The following is a 19,714-nucleotide window of genomic DNA, read 5'->3' as shown; positions in this document are numbered from 1 at the left end:
AGGGTCACACACACTTGGTTGTGATACTAACGGGGTCTCAATGTTGGGCAGTGCCAAGGACCTCAAAAGGCAGTGCCACCAGAGTCACAGTTACTGAGAGTGGCGCCAGGGATTGAACTTGCAGTTTTAGACATTTTTGCCACTGACCTTTTCAGGACCCTGGGCAAAATGCTGAACAAGGAAGCTCTAGAACAGTGCCTTTCAAAATACATAAAGGGACACCTACAATAGAAATTCGAGAGTGCTGTACAAATGCTGATTCTTGAGCCCACTGCCAAATTAGCTGCACCAGAATCTCTGGAAGCAGGGTCTGGGATCTGTGTCTATGAACCATTTCTCAAGCACAGTGCTCAGAGTCTGTGTGGAACCTGACTGCCAGTGGAGGGGAGGGGAGCCTCTCTCACTTTCAGTTTCTATTTCCCTTCATTTGGAAACTTGCTATTGCATAGGAAGTTTTGGTTTCCTTCTCCTGTTCATAAAAGCACAGACAGAACAGCCAGCATCCAAATGCAAGCTCTTCAGTATTTTCTCGTGATCCACAAGCAAAAGGTGAAATCAGCCTGAACATCAGCCTTCAAAGCTGCAGAGAAATAGTCACCATGAGGTAAAGGTTTCCTGCTTCTCTGTGAAAGAGTCTGATTTTCTGATAAAACAATTGAATCTTATCTGTGCATACAATTTCCTGAATAAGGCTGAATCTGAGTATGCTTATAGATGAACCTATATTTATCTAATCAGATCAGACTGTTTTACTAATCCATGCCTTTGTTTCCACCTTCCCTTCCCTTCCCTCTGTTGATGCATTTGTATTACCAAAGGTCTCACACTTTTGATTGTGGTGTCAGCACATATGGTTGTCTTTCTCACTGAAGTTTTGTGGTTTTGTGGTTCTTTTTAGTTGTGGTGTTCACACATGTACTGTCTGGAAGCTTTCAGGCCTGACTGGTGCTAGAATGTCGTTTTACTTGTGGTGCTTCCCCAGACTCTCACCCTTCAGTTAAGATGCTCACACACACACCCACACACACACACACACACACACACACACACACACCAGGCTGCATGCAGTTATAAATAATCGCAGCATCAGGATCTTGTAGCTGTAGCTGCCAGAACCTTGCCTGGCACATGGACGTTGCACCAGGGATCAAACTTGTGGCTTTACACTTGCAAGGTAGAAACTATTAGCCACCAAGCCACCTCGCTGCCCCCAACTCATGTACATGAATTTCTGTGGCTCTTTCTCATTTAGAACGCAATGAATGAGACAGCCACTGAGGGCAGAACTTCCAGCAGAACAGGATGGTGGCATCTGGGGAGGAGAGGAGCTTGTTGAGAACCCAGAGGGAGGGCATGCTAAAGTTCTTGCAGAAAAAATCTGACCAATGTGATCTGGGGTTTGGAAGAAAGAAACCAAAAATCTGCTTCTTTTGTTTCTCATATTTGAAAAGTTTAAATCAGATCTGGGACTCTTATTGTGATGGTGTGGTCATTTTCAAAACTGTACGCTTTTAAATTTAATTTACCATGATGAGTTTTATTGAATCACTGTGAATGACAAAGATACCAAGTTATTCCTGATTGCATTTCAGGTGTACAAAGTTCCAATATCACCGCCTTCACCAATGTCCACTTCCCTCCCCTGCATTCCCAATTACCCTCCCGCTCCCCAGCCTGCCTCTGTGGTAAGCACTTTAAACCTTCTTTCAGCATTCTGGTCTCCAGAGTGACCCCCTTACCTTTGCTAATAATGTCATAGTGTTCCCTTCCCTGACCTTTCTCCTCCACCCCCACCCCAACTAGTGGCAAGCTTTCTATTGATGAGATATCTTCTTCCTTGCAATTTGCTATAAGATTCAGAAGGTACATTTATTTGGGACCTCATATTGACCTGCTACATTTTCCTGTGAAGTGTATATAGGGAAAAGAGTGTGTGCCAAATGCCCTGTAGCACACCCAACCTGTGTGTTCTGTGCAAACAACTAGATGCTGAATCCTGGTGAGAACTGAACCGATCAGAGATATACTTTAGAATTAAAAATATTTCACAAGAATCACATGTATTTCCAAGACACACCAAAGTCTTCCTGCGTGGTTGTGTGTAAAATGAGTGAATGAAATTTGAACTGTGTGGACAAATGGATACGTTGGAAGTGTGTTGACATAAAGTGAGGTTTGCTTATTTGCAGGATACTTTGGGGACAAGAAAGTGGTTATTTGGAAATCACTGACCCCAAACGAAGTCTCCTTGGAGCCTTGCTCTTCGTAGTGTGGTTTGTTTCAGTATCCCTGAGTGACTGTTAGGCAGTACCTCACTCAGGCCAGAGAGATAGTCCATTCTTAGGACCAGAGGGCTAGGACAGGACTTAAGGCCCTTACTTTGCACACTGCCAATTCTGTTTGAGCCCCAGCACTGCATAAAGACCCAAGCACTGCCAAAAGTGATCCCGGAACACAGGCAGGAGGTAAGTTCTGAACACAGCTGGTTGTGATCATTGTTCCCTACCCTTTCCCCCGAATGAAAGGCATTATCCCAAATTTGTAATTTTCCTTCTTAAAGCTTTATTGAAACAATATTGCCTTACAATATTTTATAATCTTCAGGTGTGCACCTTTGTAAACCAACATCTGTATATAACGGATTATCTTCAAGTCTCCATTTGACTAGACGTCCCAGTACTTAGTGCGCTATGCAGATTAGCATAGCTTAATAAGCACTGATCTGGAGACTTCCTGGGCCGGCTCATTTCTGAAGCAATGAATTCTTAAGATGCTGTCTACTCTGACCCATGAACCAAGCCTGAGATCAGCCAGGCCCTTCACAGAAGCAACTGGGGCATAACCAGGGTGCATCTGTGGCACCCTGAGACTTCCCTGGAAATGTCACTCTCCTATTGCAGAGGGTCTTTTGAAAACCCCAGGATTCAACTCTTGTCATCTCTTTGACTAGAAGTGTGGTACCTGTCCAGGTGTTTATGGCATTAGGGTCACACATGGAGGTGCTTAGGGCTGGGGGAGGGGCCTGACATGCTGGGGAATTAACTTGAAAACTGACGCATCCTCCAGTCCTTTTACTATTCCTTGGCATCTGTAATAAAACTGTAAAGGGGCTTCAATCAAAAAAAATTTAAAGAAATGTAAGCAATAGCCTAGATATCGTATATAAAAGAAATAGTAGGCTAGATGTCTTATATAAATTATTTTATATAAAATAATTCTTAGGTGTGACATTTGTATTTGATATGTTTTATAGATAGTTTTCTTTTACAGAGACATGCTTTAATACACATGAAGATAATTTTTAATGAAAAATTAAGATTTGATAGGGGAAAATAGAGTATTTCATGCATGTAAGGAAATAAAATAAAAAGTGATAATTTAGTAAGGTAACGTACACTACTTTTATCTAAATATAATTATGTTACCTAACTAATTTAATTGCATCTTTATTATGATATTTGACACAAAACTGTAAGATATTTAAAGTATGCCTCTGAAAAAGTATAGTCAAAGTGACATCTGCACTTGTTTGTTCATTGCAGCACTCTTTACAATTGCTAGAACCTGGAAAAAACCTGAGTGCCCGATTAACATTTAGCAGATGACTGGTTAAAGAATCTTTGGTACATCTACACAATGGAGAACTATGTGGCTGTTAGAACTACATGGAAAGTATCATCCTAAGTGAAATGAGTCAGAAACAGAGGAACAGACATAAAAAGACTGCATTCATCTGGGGAACATAAAGTAACAAAATAGGAGACTAACACCCAAGAATAGCCAAGATAAGTACCAGGAGGTTTACTCCATGGCTTGGAGGCCAGCTGTACATGCTAGGGTAAAAGGCAGCTCAGAGAGAGAAGGGAGCACCAAATAAACGGTGTTGGGAGGACCCTCCCAGGATGGGAGATGCATGGTGAAAGTAGACTATAGACCAAATATGATTGCCACTCAATGCCTCTTTTGCAAACCACAGCACCCAAAAGGAGAGAGAGAACAAAAGTGAATGTCCTGCCACAGAGGCAGGGTGGGATAGGGGGCATGGGGGGGTGGGAGGGATACTGGGATCAGTGGTGGTGGAGAATGAGAGGGATGGGCACTCGATCATTGTATAACTGAAACTCAAGCACAAAAATTTGTAAGTGTACAAATGTACCTCATGGTGTTTCACTAATAAAAAAAAAGTATGCCTCTGGTAATTTTAAATGCATGCATTCTATGACTTTTAGGGTTTTTTTGTTTGTTTGTTTTGGGGCCACACCTTGTAATGCCCAAGGGTCACTCCTGGCTCTGCACCTAGGGACCACTCCTGATGGTGGTCAGGAAACTATTTGGGATGCCATGCATCGAACTCATCTAGGCTAGGTGCAAAGCAAATGCCTCCCAGCTGTCCTATATCCCCAGCCCCCCATATAGCACTGTCTGTCCTCCCATTGTTCATCGATTTGCTCGAACGGACCCAGTATTGTCTCCATTTTGAGACCTGTTGTTACTGTGTTTGGCAGATTGAATACATCACGGGTAGCTTGCCAGGTTTTGCCGTGCAGGTGCGATACTCTCAGTAGCTTGCTGGGATCTCCGAGAGGGGCAGAGGAATCAAACTTGGGTTGGCCGTGTGGGACGTGTGCAAGGCAAATGCCCTACCTACCGTGCTATCGCTCCAGCCAGCCCCCCATGCATACATTCTAAATACACTCCTTCCTCTTTGGGCAATTAACACATCTATCACATAACTTACATACACGTATGCATTTTAATGAAAACATTTAAGTTCTAAAAGTCCAAGCAAGACATTGACTCTGTGGGGTTAATTTTGGTTCCTAAAGCAGAATGTTTCTGATATTCCAAGTCAGAGCCTTAGTAATACAAACTGTTTTCAAATTAACTATTATAGACAGAAAAGCTTTCTTTCTAGGTTTATGAAGACAAATAGATTACTGCGAAGTAACGTTGCCAGGGAGAGAAAGAAACAAACATTTAAATTTGACTTACAATTAGACGTAGTCTACCAGGTTGCTGTATGAACGTCACAGCTCATAGAGGAAACACTTTTTAAATCTGACAAAAGTAAGATGAGCAGTTTCACAAAATAAACAAAAAGAATTTAATGACTTTTCATCCTCAATATTTAATTTAATTTCAGGTAGAAAATTTTAGTCTCATGCTGTTTTGGCGAATCCAATTTTTTATCTTCAAGTTCCGTGGCAACTCTTCTTTTTCAAACCTTTCCTGTACTCTTGACTGGACAAAACACAGTAGAGCAGTTCTTTAAATGGCAAAAGGCATAGGATATTCACAAGAATTTTATTATAACACATTTGGTAAAGTGATGTTCTCAACTTTTTGACATATAAATACCTACAATAATACCCTGAATTGATGAGACCATATTCGATTTTCCGGAGTTTCACATAATATTAAGTAAAGGTAAAGGCCCTCCCATTGTTCTTCGATTTGCTTGAGCGAGCCCAGTAACGTCTCCATTGGAGACTTTGTTGTTACTGTGTTTGGCATATCGAATGCATCACGGGGAGCTTGCCAGGCTCTGCCGTGCGGGCGAGATACTCTCGGTAGCTTGCCAGGTTCTCCGAGAAGGGCGGAGGAATCGAACTCGGGTCGGCCATGTTGGCTGCGGGAAAGGCAAACGCCCTACCGCTGTGCTATCGTCTCATTATGTGACAACGCTCACGAAGCACCATCATATCTAGTCCATGTGTGTGAGTCAAGTGCATGACGCATTTGGTGGATGAGCGCCACCTACGAGGCCACTCCAGCAGAGGAACAGAGAGACAGGGGACACAGATAGTCAAAATGTCCTGTTTATTATCTCCAAACAAATACTCTATATTGAGAATCTGAGGGGGTTCGAGGTACAGGACTGACCGTAGGTATTTTTAATCATTTACAGAGGTAAATCAGAGGCAATTCTTTGTGGGAATTTACTCAAGGAGACATTCTGAGACTATACTGAGAAATTCGCACAGGGCAACAAGCATCTATATTGCTTTTCTCTTTCCCTTACTAGTACATATTAAACAATTACGTTTACTTCTTATTAATATTTTCAGTTACTTGGATAAGCACTGTGAGAGATATAGATTCCAAAACTCAGTTCTCTAGGCTCCAGGGGCAGAACCGGTTGACTTTTACTACAACTCCCGTTTAACTTTTCTTACCCCATGGGGTCCTGTCTCTTAGGTCATCATGGCTCGTATCATACCACATTTTATGCTTTCTGAATTGTTCCATCAATGCCAGGGTTGCATTGCTGCTTGCTCTGGGACGATCCAGAAGTCCCTCGAGAGAACCCAGCTTTTGGAGGTGCTAGGAACCATGGCGACTAAAACCAGAGTCAAGTAATTATGACAGATGCCCAGGAGTGAATAGATTTCAGAGTCAATTAACTCCCAAATATCAGTAGCATAGCATTAGTATTCTTTCTGTGTTTAAGCAAAGAGCATTACTCTATAGTAAAATATGAAAAGGGAACAAGGGAAAGAGAAATGCAAGTAATCCACTAATACTAAATCCAGAGCCAACACAAGGTTTAACTTCATAAGTAACCAAGCCCAATAGTAGCTAACAATGAGAAGGAAAGCACAAAGGAAAGGTTAAAGAGAACCTCAGGGGATTAGGGGTGCTCATAAGAGCACTGTAAGCATTTCTTGCGGGAGTAACAGGGGCAATTCACTGATGAAGCCTAAAAAGTTTAGGATTATTACTCAACACATGTGTGTTTCAGTTTCCACAACAGAAAACTAAAGTTGTGGATACCTTAAGAGCCCTTTAAGATCTCCATATTATTTTCATTTTAATCAATTAAGATTTTATTCTTGAGAGCAAAGTGGTAGTACAGGAGTAAAGAACTTGATTTGCATGCAAATAATGGTGAGAACCTGGTTCCCAATACCACATAGGGTCTACTAAGCACACAGCCAAGAGCAGGCCCTGAGCACCACTAGGCATGACCCAAATCAAAACGAAACAAAACAGGATTGGGCTCTTTTCATAAAACTTTTATTTTCAGGAACTTTAACTCACAGATATTAAAGACATCAAATAGAAGACTAGAGCGATCGTACAGTGGGTAGGGCATTTGCCTTCAATGCGCCCTACCTGGGTTTGAGCTGCAGCACCACACAGAGTCCCGCTAGCATGGTCAGGAGCAATTCCTGAGTGCAGAGCCAGCAGTAACCCAGGGGATCATCAGGTGTGACGCCCTCCTCAAAAAAGGCTTTAAATTGTTACACATTGTATCACTGTAGCACTGTCCACCCCTTGTTCATGGATTTGCTTGAGCAGGCCCAGTAACATCTCATTTTGAGACTTGTTGTTACGGTGTTTGGCATTAGAATACATCACAGGCATTTCGCCAGACTTTGCCATGTGGGCAAGACACTCTCGGTAGCTTGCCAGGCTCTCTGAGGGGGCAGAGGAATCGAACCCTGCTCGGCAGGGCTGGATGCGCGCAAGGCAAATGCCCTACCACTGTGCTATCGCTCCAACCCACAGTTGTGCTATCACTCCAGCCCACACTGTGCTATCGCTCCAGTCTCCAGTTACATATTACCATGAAACAATATTTGTCATTTAGCCCCGTTACAAAAGATTGCTCAACTACAAATAAAACTTAGCTCCATTGAAATCAAGATTAAGCTTACTTTAAAAAATGATTTGCATGTCCCAAACTAAATTATAAATTCCAATTTAATTTTCCATAGACTAAAAGCATCTGGGTTAGGTAAATCATCATAAGTTGTATAATTTGCTTGTTTGTTTTTGGGTCACATCCAGCTGTGCTCGGAGATCACTCCTGAACACAAGCTGGACAAGTGCACTTAAGATCCCGATCTATTGTACAGTAGGATCAATTTTAATTATGCGATCCATAGCACCCAGAGGACAAAATAAAATATAAAGGAGAGTCATTCAGACCTAAAGAGGTTATATTAACTCACTAAACTTTATATATAGGTATAAGCTCCTCAGAAATATTTGGACCATAAACATTTATAAAAATATAAGAATTACCATTGATTTACGATTAGTTTTTAATTTTGCCCTTCAAGGGAAGGTTCTTTAACCATATGCCACATCTTAGGTTCCCTCCATTAAGAGTTTCCCTGGAAAGTAGAAGACATGAAAAGGTCCACACGTGGATGAATTGGTTCATAGTTTTCAGGCAAAAGTCCTGCAACTATAACCACTTTAAGAGAACACCCAGATTTTGAACATGTGAGACAGACTGCTCCGTGTTTCATAGGGGAAAGGGTGTCCCAAGAAGGGGAAGCGAATTTCCAGGCATGAACTTCAAGGCAAGCAGCCTAGATCAACACATGACACACAGCAGGAATGAAAGACATTGAAAAACAAGAAGATAAAGTCATAAAGGAAGAACTGGAGAGCAGAGCATTGCATAAGGTGTCACTGATCTCCTGAGAACCACATATATTCAGATCCCTGAGTGACTGCTCTGAGACTCCTTCGTGTATGAGACACACACACACACACACACACACACACACACAAACACACACAGCGCTCTGGGCCAGAGCGGCTTCTGCAAAGCACAGCTGGGCACACGAGTCCCCAAGAGCTGGCGAGGAGCCACAGCGTGGTAATGGCAGTGAAAGGTAAAGCTGCGATTGACAACTTACATGTATGCAGGCGTGCAGGTGGGCTGCTTGCAGAAAGCCTCTTAGAGCTTGGCACTAACTCATAGCAAGAGAGGAGAAGGGGTGGCCCCAACCTGGACCCAGCCTCTTGTCTCTCTCACCTGAGCAAGGCATGAGGGTGCAAGATTGATCCTTGACACTGCTCACATGCTGAGTGCCGGCCCAACAGTAGTATTGCTGTTTGTGATCGTTGGTGTCACAACAAAAGTATATGATATCGAGCACCCTGAAATGAACTGGTCATCATAGAAACAACAGAAACAACAGAGGAAAAGGAAGTGGGGAAAATAAAAACTTGTATACCTATGTTACTGGTAAGAGTGTGTATGTGGAAAAAAAGTAATAGTTCATTAAATAACTGTCACTGTCACTCTCCTCCCATTGTTCATCGATTTGCTCGAGCAGGTCCAGTAACGTCTCCATAGGAGATTTTGTTGTTACTGTGTTTGGCATATCGAATACATCACGGGTGGCTTGCCAGGCTTTGCCGTGTGGGTGAGATACTCTCGGTAGCTTGCCAGGCTCTCTGAGAGGGGCGGAGGAATTGAACCCAGCTCGGCCATGCCAGCTGCATGCAAGGCAAGTGCCCTACCCTCTATGCTATTGCTCCAGCACATTAAATTACTAAGTTTTCAAAATAAAATAAGCCTCGCCTGTCCTACCTCCTGACTCTATGAATTAGCATTAGCTCAGGAATTTTTAAAATTTTTTTTGTCATTGTGCTCTCTGTCCTAATGATATGAATACTGGAGGCACCTAAGAGGCACCAGATAATAAAGGGAGGGAGCACAAAACAAGTGAGGTGAAATATAGGACTTTTCACAGTGATGATTCCATTTCATTGGACTGAGCCCTCCTTTAAAAATTCTAATTCTTGTCTCTTTTCACAGCGACAAACCCAACGAGGATCTCATGAAAGAGCACCTGCTCCAGCTGAGATGCCACTTTACGTGGGGCTTGCAAATTGACCACACTGAAATACTGGATTTAGAAAACAGGGTCTTTGATCAGATTGAGTTCCTACATGTCCAGAACAATGCGAGAATGTACAACCTGCTGGCCTACGTGAAACACCTGGCAGGCCAGAATCAGGAAGCCCTGGAGACTTTGAAAGAAGCTGAAGATTTCCTGCTGCAAGAATTCGCTGACCAATCAGATGTGAGAGGTCTGGTCACCTGGGGCAACTATGCCTGGCTGTACCACCACATGGGGAGGCTGGGAGAAGCCCAGACTTACCTGGACAAGGTAGAGAAGACGTGCAAGAAGTTGGAAAGTCCCTTCAGATACAGGATGGAGTGTCCAGAGCTCAACTCTGAGGAAGGATGGGCCTTGCTGAAATGTGGACAAAATAACTATGAACGAGCCAAGGTTTGCTTTCAAAAGGCTTTGGAAGTGGACCCTGAAAGCCCTGAATTCAGTGTTGGGTATGCAATTGTCACCTACCGCCTGAACAACATTAAGAGCGTAGAAAGTATAAATAGTCTGTACCCCCTAGAACAGGCCATCAGATTGAATCCAGAAAATGAATATGTGAAAGTTCTCCTAGCGCTGTGTCTTCAGGACTTAGGACGAGAAGATGAAGGAGAAAAGTACATTGAAGAAGCGCTGGCCAGCAAGATCTCGCACACGTACATCCTTCGGTACGCAGCCAAGTTCCACCGCAGAAAGGGCTCTCTGGATAAAGCTCTTCAGCTCTTAAAAAAGGCCTTGAAGGACACGCCCTCCTCTGCCTTAGTGCATCACCAGCTGGCACTTTGCTACACAGCACAAATCAGCCAAAATAAAAAGGTCACACACTGGCAGCCCAGAGGGCAGAACAGAGAAAATATTGAAAGACTGGCTAGATTAGCTATAGATCATTTGGAGTGTGCTTTGAAACACAAGCCCACTTTTGTGATTGCTTACCTAACCCTGGCAGAAATTTACATAGAAGTACGTGAGCACAGTAAAGCTGAGGACATCTACCAAAAAGTGTTTGGCATGAAATCACTCACAGAAGAAGACCTGCAACAATTACATCTTCACTATGGCAAATTTCAGGAATTTCAGAGGAAATCTGAAGTAGATGCAATTGTTCATTATTTGAAAGTGGTGAAAATAGAGAAACCATCTTTTTCAAGAGAGAAAAGTATCAGTGCTTTGGAGAAATGCGCCTTAAAGAAACTTCGGAAAAATAAATTGGACGTGGAAGGCTTGACCCTCCTTGGGTTCGCGCAGAAGCAGAGAGGAGAAATCACGAAGGCCCTGGAGAGCTATGAGCGAGCCCTGGAGCTGGCTGCCGGCCAGGAGACATCTGTGGGACACGAACTCAAAGGTCCAAAGCCATGATGCCACCATTTGGCATTTCACAGTCTATTCCATTTTAGAATCACTGGACTAATCCAACCCAAGAGATGGCTTTTGAAACATGTAATTGAGTAGCTACTTGTGGCTCTCAATACCATATCATGTAATTCCCTGCAATGGTGTACATTCAGATAATAATTCAAACCTGATATATAGCAGCAATATGTAGAAGACAGGAAACAGAATGTGCATGTTTCTGTGTCAGAAGAGAGACAAATCATTTCTTTGTGAAGTCTCTCTAGAAAATGTAATTTGTTGAGTAGATTTGTAGCAAAGAAAACACTGGACTTACCTAAATTAAAATGCCTAATTAATTCATTTTAATCAGCAAAGAGTTTTCAATGTTCAATACCCACAATAGGATGGTGATATAGGGGAGAAAAAAACAGTTTTCCTCCTTCCACAGTAGATTTGGGACTGTAGTGTCCTGGACTCCACTGAGGGACATTATGAATAAAAGACGATCCCCAAAAGTTAACATGACAGACATTTATTGAGACATGCATCACACACATACCTAGCCACACACGTGGAGTATTACCATGAGACAGCTAATTTTTGAGTGTTGGGTCCTTGAGTCATACATCTAAAATTAGCATGTGAAACTAGAATTAGTATGCAAACTACTATGCCCATTAACCTGTCCATGAACTTCTGTGCACCTCTAATATCTAAGCTCATCGGTGATGGGATATAGTCTCTCTACACTCAAATTGCCAGTATTGAAAATACCCTGCAAAATCCCTGTCCTTCAGGAACTCGAGATCTATACTGAGAGGTCAAAACCAGCATGGACACTAAATAGTGGAAAGAAATTTCAGGGTCTAGATAGAGTGCACATTGAATAGTGTCTTGCAGCAGATCAGTTTGATCCTTAGCATCCCAAATAGTCCTTTGAGCCCTGCTAGGAATAATTCCTTAGCACAGAGCCAGGAATAAGTCTTGAGCACTGATGGTGTGGACCACCCCCTACCCCACAACAAACGAGCAAACAAAAAGTCCCAGCTCATTCCCTAGAAGCAGACCTGATAGTACACTAGGGGGTAATAGAGGTGTTATCTTTAAAATACAGAGGTATGTTATCTTTAACTTATCTTTAGGCTGAACTGGGTTTGATCTGACATCCTACACATTCCCCTGAGTCCTGCCATGAGTAATCCTTGAGCAAAGAGCCAAGAGTAAGCCCTGAGCACCACTGAATATGACACCCCCCAAAAGGAAAGGAAAGAAAAGGAGCAAATCATATATTGAAAATTGAGGGGGTCAGAGTGATCGTATAGCGGGTAGGGCATTTGCCTTGCATGCAGCCAACCCAGGTTCGATTCCAGCATCCCAGGTGGTCACTCAAGCACCACCAGGAGTAATTTCTGAGTGAGGATCCTGAAGTAACCCATGAGTATCACTAGGTGTGACCCAAAAAGTCCAAAAATGAAAGAAAATCTACTGTGTGCTATAAGGAGCATTACAACGGAGCACCAGGCTGCCAGGTGAGGCTGCACTGAAGTGATGTTTACAGTTCCAAGAGCATGACAAGAGGGGCTTGACCACCATAGGTCTGGGACATTTGGTTTAGAGAAGGCACACAGACCCGAGACATGAGACTGATGGATTTGGCCATGGGAAAACAGAGGCCAGTGTGACTTCAGGGAGTCTGAGAGAAGAGGACATAGGGAAAGGGACAGACAGGCCAGACCTAGGGCCAGGAGACTGCTGGAATATTTGTGTCCACTGCTGCTGACAAACTATCCCAGACTCTCACTTCAGCAACAAACCTTTCTTGCCTCACTTTCTGTGCTCCACAAATCAAGCAGGACTCTACTAGATGCTGGTGCCTTGGTTCCCCAGAAGGTTGGTGTCGGAGAGGAGGCTGCTGGATCCAGCAGGTGGGGTTTGTGCTCAGGGTCTGAATTAACATCAGGACATTGGCAAATGCCTTGGCACTGATGGCCTGAGCTCTTTCTGTCTGTCAGTCTCATTCCGGGTGTCATCTAAAATGACTCAGATACTTTTTCTTCAGTGAAATGCAGTGCACAGGGCTTGAGGGATAGAACAGAGTTAAGACACTTGCCTTGTACACAGTCAATTCAAGCATGATCCCCAGCACTACCAGAAGTCATTCGTGAGCACAAAGCCAGGAGCAAGCCCAGAGAACTGGCAAGCTTGTCTAAAAATCCAAAATCACAACAGCAACAGTAGGACTTGATAGTATAAGGATTAAGGTGTTTACCTTGAACGTGGCCAACCTGGTCCGGGTCCTGTTCCATGCACCACTTAAGGCCCCTCAAGCACCACCAGGCATCCTGAGCACAGAGTAAGGAGTTAAGCCCTGAGTACTGCCAGACTTGGCCAAAGATAAATAAATAAATACATGTTTTATTGTTTTTCACCATATCAGTGTATCACTATCATCCCGTTGATCGTTGATATATTCGATCAGGTGCCAGTAATATCTCTGTTCCTCCCAGTCCTGAGATTTTATCAGTCTCTTCTTACTCACATTTTCCAACGATTGGCTTTCATGGTCAGGGAAATATTATTATTACCCAATGAATAAATTTAAAAGCATTTGTAGAAATCTGATGTACATATATTTACTATTACCTATATTTACTAAAATAATAAATTAAATATAAAATAAGAATTGGTCCTTTCACCAATAAGTGATTGCTCCTGGCAAGTGGTTTGTCTTCCCAGTTCCTTCCTTTTAAATAAATTGGGAGGGGGGGCAGAGAGATAGTACAGAGGGTAGGATGTTTGTCTTGCATGCAGCAGTCCCAGGTTTGATTCCTGGCATCCCATATTGTTCCCTGAGCTCCGCCAGGCATAATTCCTGAGTGCAGATGACCCACGAGCATCCCCTGAGCATCACCAGGTGTGACCCAAAGAGACAAAAAAGAATAATAAATAAATATAAATGCAGTGGGGTTCTGGAGGTCAGAGCATAGGTTGGAGGGGCTGTGCTCTTCTGTGGGCCAATGTCCCCACAGATGGACACTCTATCTCCTTGTGCATTCTTAGTGGCCACGTAGCATAGTTTACTCTCAGCAATAACCAGTGGGATTAGTTTGCCATTTTTCACTGGCATGATTGTTCTGAAAGGTACCTCCATATCAGTCCATACTGTTTTAGAACTGATGCCTATCGCTAGAGTTCCTGAAACTACATAAAGATGCTGTACATAAAAATGGATGTAGTTTCTTGTGTCTGTGGTCCCACTGACAAATTTAAATGCATTGGGATAAAAGAGACACTGGGAAGGTTGACATGGGAGGGTTTGAAATATGAAAAGCCAATAATTGATGCCATCAGCACCCCTGAGAGTGACTCATGATCAAGGAAGGAAAGTGCCTCAAACTCCAGCATGACCACCTTTACCACACTCTTGTCCCATGATCTGGACAATATTTCTTTACTCCTGATCCATGATACACTCAGGCCCCAGTGAAAGTCCATAACTCTTTTTCTGGGCAAAGCATCCAGGCCCTGACCAGGAAAGAAGAAGAACCTCCAGACCATTCCTGCTCTAAGTCCAGAGTCCATTTCTCTCCACAGAAAAGCTCCTGTAAGGGCAGACTGACCCAGCAAAGGCTAAACATTGACTGTGTTCATGAACCTGAAGTTCTCAACTGCAACCACAAGACCCACATTTTTCTTTGTGACTAAACAATTGCCGATTACTTGAAAAGAATTTTTTGATTTTAGTTATTCATCTGTTCATGGATAATTGGGTTGATTGCACCTTTTGTCGAAAGGTGAACAATGTTGCTAGGATATTCATATTCAAGCATTTGTTTGAACACTTCTATACAATTCTTGTTTATGTACCATGGAATAGAATAACTGAACCAGGAACTTCATGCCTAACTATTTATGAGTTGTCAAATTGCATTGCACCTTGGTTATATCATTGCTCATTTCTGCAATTATGAGAATTACAATTCATTTATTTGCAAATAGTTGCGATTCTACCCTTTCTCACAATGAATGGTATCTCAGCATGGTTTTAATTTACATTTCCATAATACCTAATCTTACTTTGTCATCCATTGACCATCTTTGTGGTTCATTTGACTATCTTTTGTTGAAAAATGCCTGTCCAGGGCTTTTTTCTTTTTTTCTTGGCTTATGTATTCCTTCATTTGCTGCATTGTACCACTGTACATTCCGAGGAAAGACCCTTGTAATAGATATAAATTGTAAATATTTTCTAACATGTGGCTTGTCTCTACAAGCTACTTAGAGTATTCTTCAATGCACAATTTTTTCCATTTTGATTATGTCCAAGGTATTGATTTTTCTTTTGTTTATTTTGATGTTAATTTAAAGAAATTGATATCAAATCCAAGGCCATGAAGATATGCTATTTATTTTTTATTAATCTTATCATTTGTAGTACGAATTTTAGATCTTTAATACAGTTGCGTTAATTTTTACATGCTATTATTTAAGTCTACCTTCACTCAACTGTTTATAATTTTATCTGCATGTGTAGTAAGAAACTAGTTCCAGTGAGTAATTACCTTGGTTTGTTCCATATATAATTGCATAGATTTGAAATAAATTGAACAATAGACGCACATAAATATTCTTTTTTTTCTTTAGAAATTTAATACATAAGTACACACACACACACACACACACACACACACACACACACACACACACACAGACACTGCCCCCTGGTGACCACTGAGAAATGGCAAGAGTGTCCTATGCACCAAGGTTCTGACCCCGACTCATTCAAACTTAAACAATTTTAGATCTAAAATTGATCTAAATAGATCTAAAATAGATCTAAACAAATTCTGTGACATTAAATGTTCTATGGTGCTATAAGATGGAAGTCATATTATACCAAGTGTGGAATTTTGGTGACTACCTGAGTCAGTATCCTTGATTGTACAGCAGAAAATGGGAACAAGGTCTGCATCCTTCCCAGGTTACAGGGAGTAGAGAAGGAAAGTGTTAGTTCTCATCAAAGTTGTGTTTTTCTGGTTGAAGAAAATAGTATCTACAAACAAAGCATATTTATGGAATCTTTATGTAAGTAATAAAAATTTTTAGAAAATTGGAAAATGAACATATGTGTAGAATTGTATGGAATCATTCTATTTTTCTAGCAACTTTTTTCAATTTTTTGAGTAACTGTCCATGACAACAAATGACTTGATATATCATTTACGATTTCTTGAATTCCTTAATATATCCAACTTGCCAATACTTGAGTTTCAATTGCAACACAGAAGTATATTGCCAAGAAATACTATATTTTTCCTACCTCTTGCCTTTTAAACTTATCTTTATAAGAATTTCTCTTCAGATCTAAAAATTTTGACAATTTCATGTTTAGAGTCCTACTCCTGCATGTCATTGACGTCTAAGGACTTTGATTTTTATTTTCACTTGTTTAGCATGAAAATTTCAGAATAAATATGACTTCCATTTATTGAGCTCTAACTTACAAGACTTAATGTATTCTGCTGCATTCAAAACTTTTGGTCTACGAATTCCTTATAATAGCATTCTAGTATGTATTGAATTGAGTGGTTTATCATTTCATATTTAAAGAAGTCGGATTCCATGATATTTAAAGCTATCTTCATTTATATATTGGTTTTGGATCATACGGGGCTGTCTGTTCTCAGGAGTCACTCCTGGAAGGACCACACTCAGTGCTGGAGATAGAACCTGGGTCAGCTGCATGTCAGGCAAATATTTTACTCATTACTATGTCTCTAGTCCCAAGACTGTCTAACTTATTGAAGTATATTGACGTGACAATGATACTTGGAGGCTCAAGTGCTAAGTGCATACTTTGCATGCTTCAAGAAGCCCGGGTACAATCTGGGAGTCAGGTCCTCTGCATGGTCCACTGAGCATCACCAAGAGTGAACTCTTACCTCAAAGTTGGGAATACGTCCCGAGCACCACTCTGCCTTGAAAGGACTCATCTGGTGAACATCTGGTCCAGTTTCTGGTAACACAGAGGTGTGGAGACACACAGGAAGGTGTGGATGAAGGAGGAGCCACTGCTGGGGAAACAGGCACCAGATGTCAGACTGTGTTTTCTGTCTTGTACTGGTCTCATCATACAGGAATGACTCCCATGCATGTGGACTGCATGATTTTTTTTTGTTTTATTTTAATCTCTATCTAAAACTGCATGGTTCTGAGAAGGAGGATGAAAATGAAAAGCTGAGATCAAATCAAACTTTAAGCCCTCAGTGACTGATGACAAGATGTGGAGCATGAACACCCTCGGCAGGTAGAAGGTCACCGAAAAGGAGGTTGAAAAATAAACATGGTACCATGCTCACTCAAAGACCAGCTGTGATTTGCAGGAAGCCAGTCCCCCTTTTTGTGGCTAAGTTAGCTCCTCTAAGCAGTGAACTGATAGGTGAGGTCTTTCATGGAAAGTTCTTTCTGGGAGTCTGACTCTCAGCAAAAGTCTCTAAGCAGAGGGGTGGTTGTACTAATGGACCTTAAAATAAGTGAAGGAAAGAGGCTCATTGAAAAAACCTTAGAGAATGACCTATGTGCCCCAGATGTACTTGACCAGCCAGCCAAATTTTACCGAAACATGAAGGACCTGGATAAAGCTATAGATCTTCCTGAAAGGGTTTTAGAAGATAAACCAAGCAATACCCAACTGCATTAAAATATTGGGCTCTGCTGTAGATCAAAAGTCCTTCAAATAGTTATGGGAGTTAGTCCTTCAAATAGTAAGATGTATTGGGGAAGTGAGAAGTTCAAGTACCTATTAAGACAAGCTATAAGTCATTTTTTTAAATAATTTATTTATTTATTGAATCACTGTGGGTAAAGTTACAAAGCTTTCAGGATTAGGTCTCAGTAATGCAAATATCAAACACATTTCCCTTTACCAATACTTATTTTTTATCAACCCCAATAAAACCCCACCCCCCACCCCTCCCAATGCCTGCGAGGCAGATGAATTCTAGTTAACACTCTATCTGCTTTGATTAGATTCATTGTTTCAATAAAAGATGCACCACTATTATTTTGAGTTCCCCCCCACCCCCCGGCAATGAGACATGTTAAAAAAGCATTGTGAAATGATTTGCTTTCTACAGCTTGGTTCAAGAATTAAATGTTCGTTTTAGATTTCCACTATTTTACTTATTAACCCTGGAAGTATTTCTACTGAGAGTCAGATAATTAAGAGATTGGTTTCTGTGCTCTGGAGTCCTGGCCTTCCTGGAGAGCCGCTCGTGGGGGGCAACTGGTGACCTCAGTAGGGCGTGAAGGACGGACCAGAACGCCCCCCTTCCCATGAGGTTTTAGTCGCCCCCACACCCCTGGCTCATACCTGCTGTCCACAAGCCTCCCATGTGGCCGCCATCCTTCTTTCCAGAGAGGAGAAGGCAAATGGGGCAACATCCTTTCCCCTCCGGGCAGACATGATGGCCTGAATTAACGCATAGTCCATTCACTTTTCTGCTCCAAGCTGCTGGGTTCTGCATTAAGTCCTTGTGCTTCTGGGGCCGTGGCCGTGTTGGAGAACTGCTCGTGGGGGACAACTGGTGACCTCGGTAGGGCATGAAGGACAGACCGGAACTCCCCCCTTCCAATGAGGTTTTAGTCGCCCCCACATCCCCGGCTCATACCTGCTGTTCACAAGGCTCCCATGCGGCCACCATCTTTCTTGCTATAAGTCATTTTAAAAAGCTCATGGAAGAAGTAAAAATCTTTCCTGGGTCAATATCTATCTTGCTGGCCTCTATGCAATACCAGGTGAAAATGAAGAAGCAGATCATTATTATCAACAAGAGTTCAGCAACGAGCTTACTCCTTTAGCAGAACAAAAGCTTCATATACAATATGGCAGCTTTCAGTTCCATCAAATGAAGGGTGAAGATAAGGCCATCCACCACTATATGGAGGGTATAAAAATAAATCATGAATCAAAGGAAAAAGAAAAGATAAAAAGCAAACTGAATAAATGGCCCAATATAGGTGTAATGAAAATAGAACGAATTCTCAGACTTTGAACTTTTGGAATTCCTACAGCAGTAGAATGGACAAATGCAGTTACCAATAACCTGCTCTGAGAATGTTATGGACTCAGCATCTTTGTCTGAGAAATGACAATCTGGAATGCGATGTCTCCCGGACAGTTGGAAGGAAGCTTAAACTCTGCCAGTCAGTAGCATCAAGTATTTGAGTGATTTGGCACAGAGGTGACCAAAAGCCCCAGAAAAAGTACCAGATTTGGATTATGGAGGAACTCTAATGGGCCAAGTATTAACTTGACTTTTTCTTGGGGAGTGCTAGAAGACACATTTTTTTGCAACTACACATTAATAAATCTTATAATACTACATACAGAATAATGAATATAGATAACAATATCATTATAGAATCAGCTTGTTAAGAAGACTTAATTACTCCCACTTGAAAAAAAATCTAGTTACATTCCCTTGTAGAGGTGTTATTACCACCATGCCAACTGTATCACAATACAGAAATGTATAAAAATAACATGTAGTATATTCTGAAAATGCATAATCTATGTAAAACTTATTTTAATGTATTTAAGTATAGAATAACTTTTTTGTTATTGCTTTTGGTGTGAACCCAGAAGTGTTCAGGTAAGAGTGAGCTTATTCCTGGCTCTCTGCTCAGGGATCACTCCTGAGTGCTGAGGGAACCATATGTGGTGTAGGAGTTCG

At 41.8% G+C, this 19,714-nt stretch overlaps 1 protein-coding gene across 1 annotated transcript; it reads left to right on the top strand.

Annotated features, from left to right (window-relative positions):
- The first annotated feature begins 502 nt into the window (after nucleotides 1–502).
- Nucleotides 503–11,453, top strand: LOC130029923 (interferon-induced protein with tetratricopeptide repeats 1-like). The gene is made up of 2 exons (XM_056121030.1): nucleotides 503–604; nucleotides 9,566–11,453. Exons 1-2 carry the CDS (start codon nucleotides 600–602, stop codon nucleotides 11,001–11,003), a joined length of 1,443 nt encoding a protein of 480 aa, XP_055977005.1. The 5' UTR covers nucleotides 503–599; the 3' UTR covers nucleotides 11,004–11,453.
- The last annotated feature ends 8,261 nt before the right edge of the window (nucleotides 11,454–19,714 follow it).

Source organism: Sorex fumeus, unplaced genomic scaffold, assembly GCF_029834395.1.
Source record: "Sorex fumeus unplaced genomic scaffold, SorFum_2.1 ptg000043l, whole genome shotgun sequence".
Classification (NCBI taxonomy): Eukaryota; Metazoa; Chordata; class Mammalia; order Eulipotyphla; family Soricidae; genus Sorex; species Sorex fumeus.
This window is presented reverse-complemented; position numbering and strand designations above follow the sequence as displayed.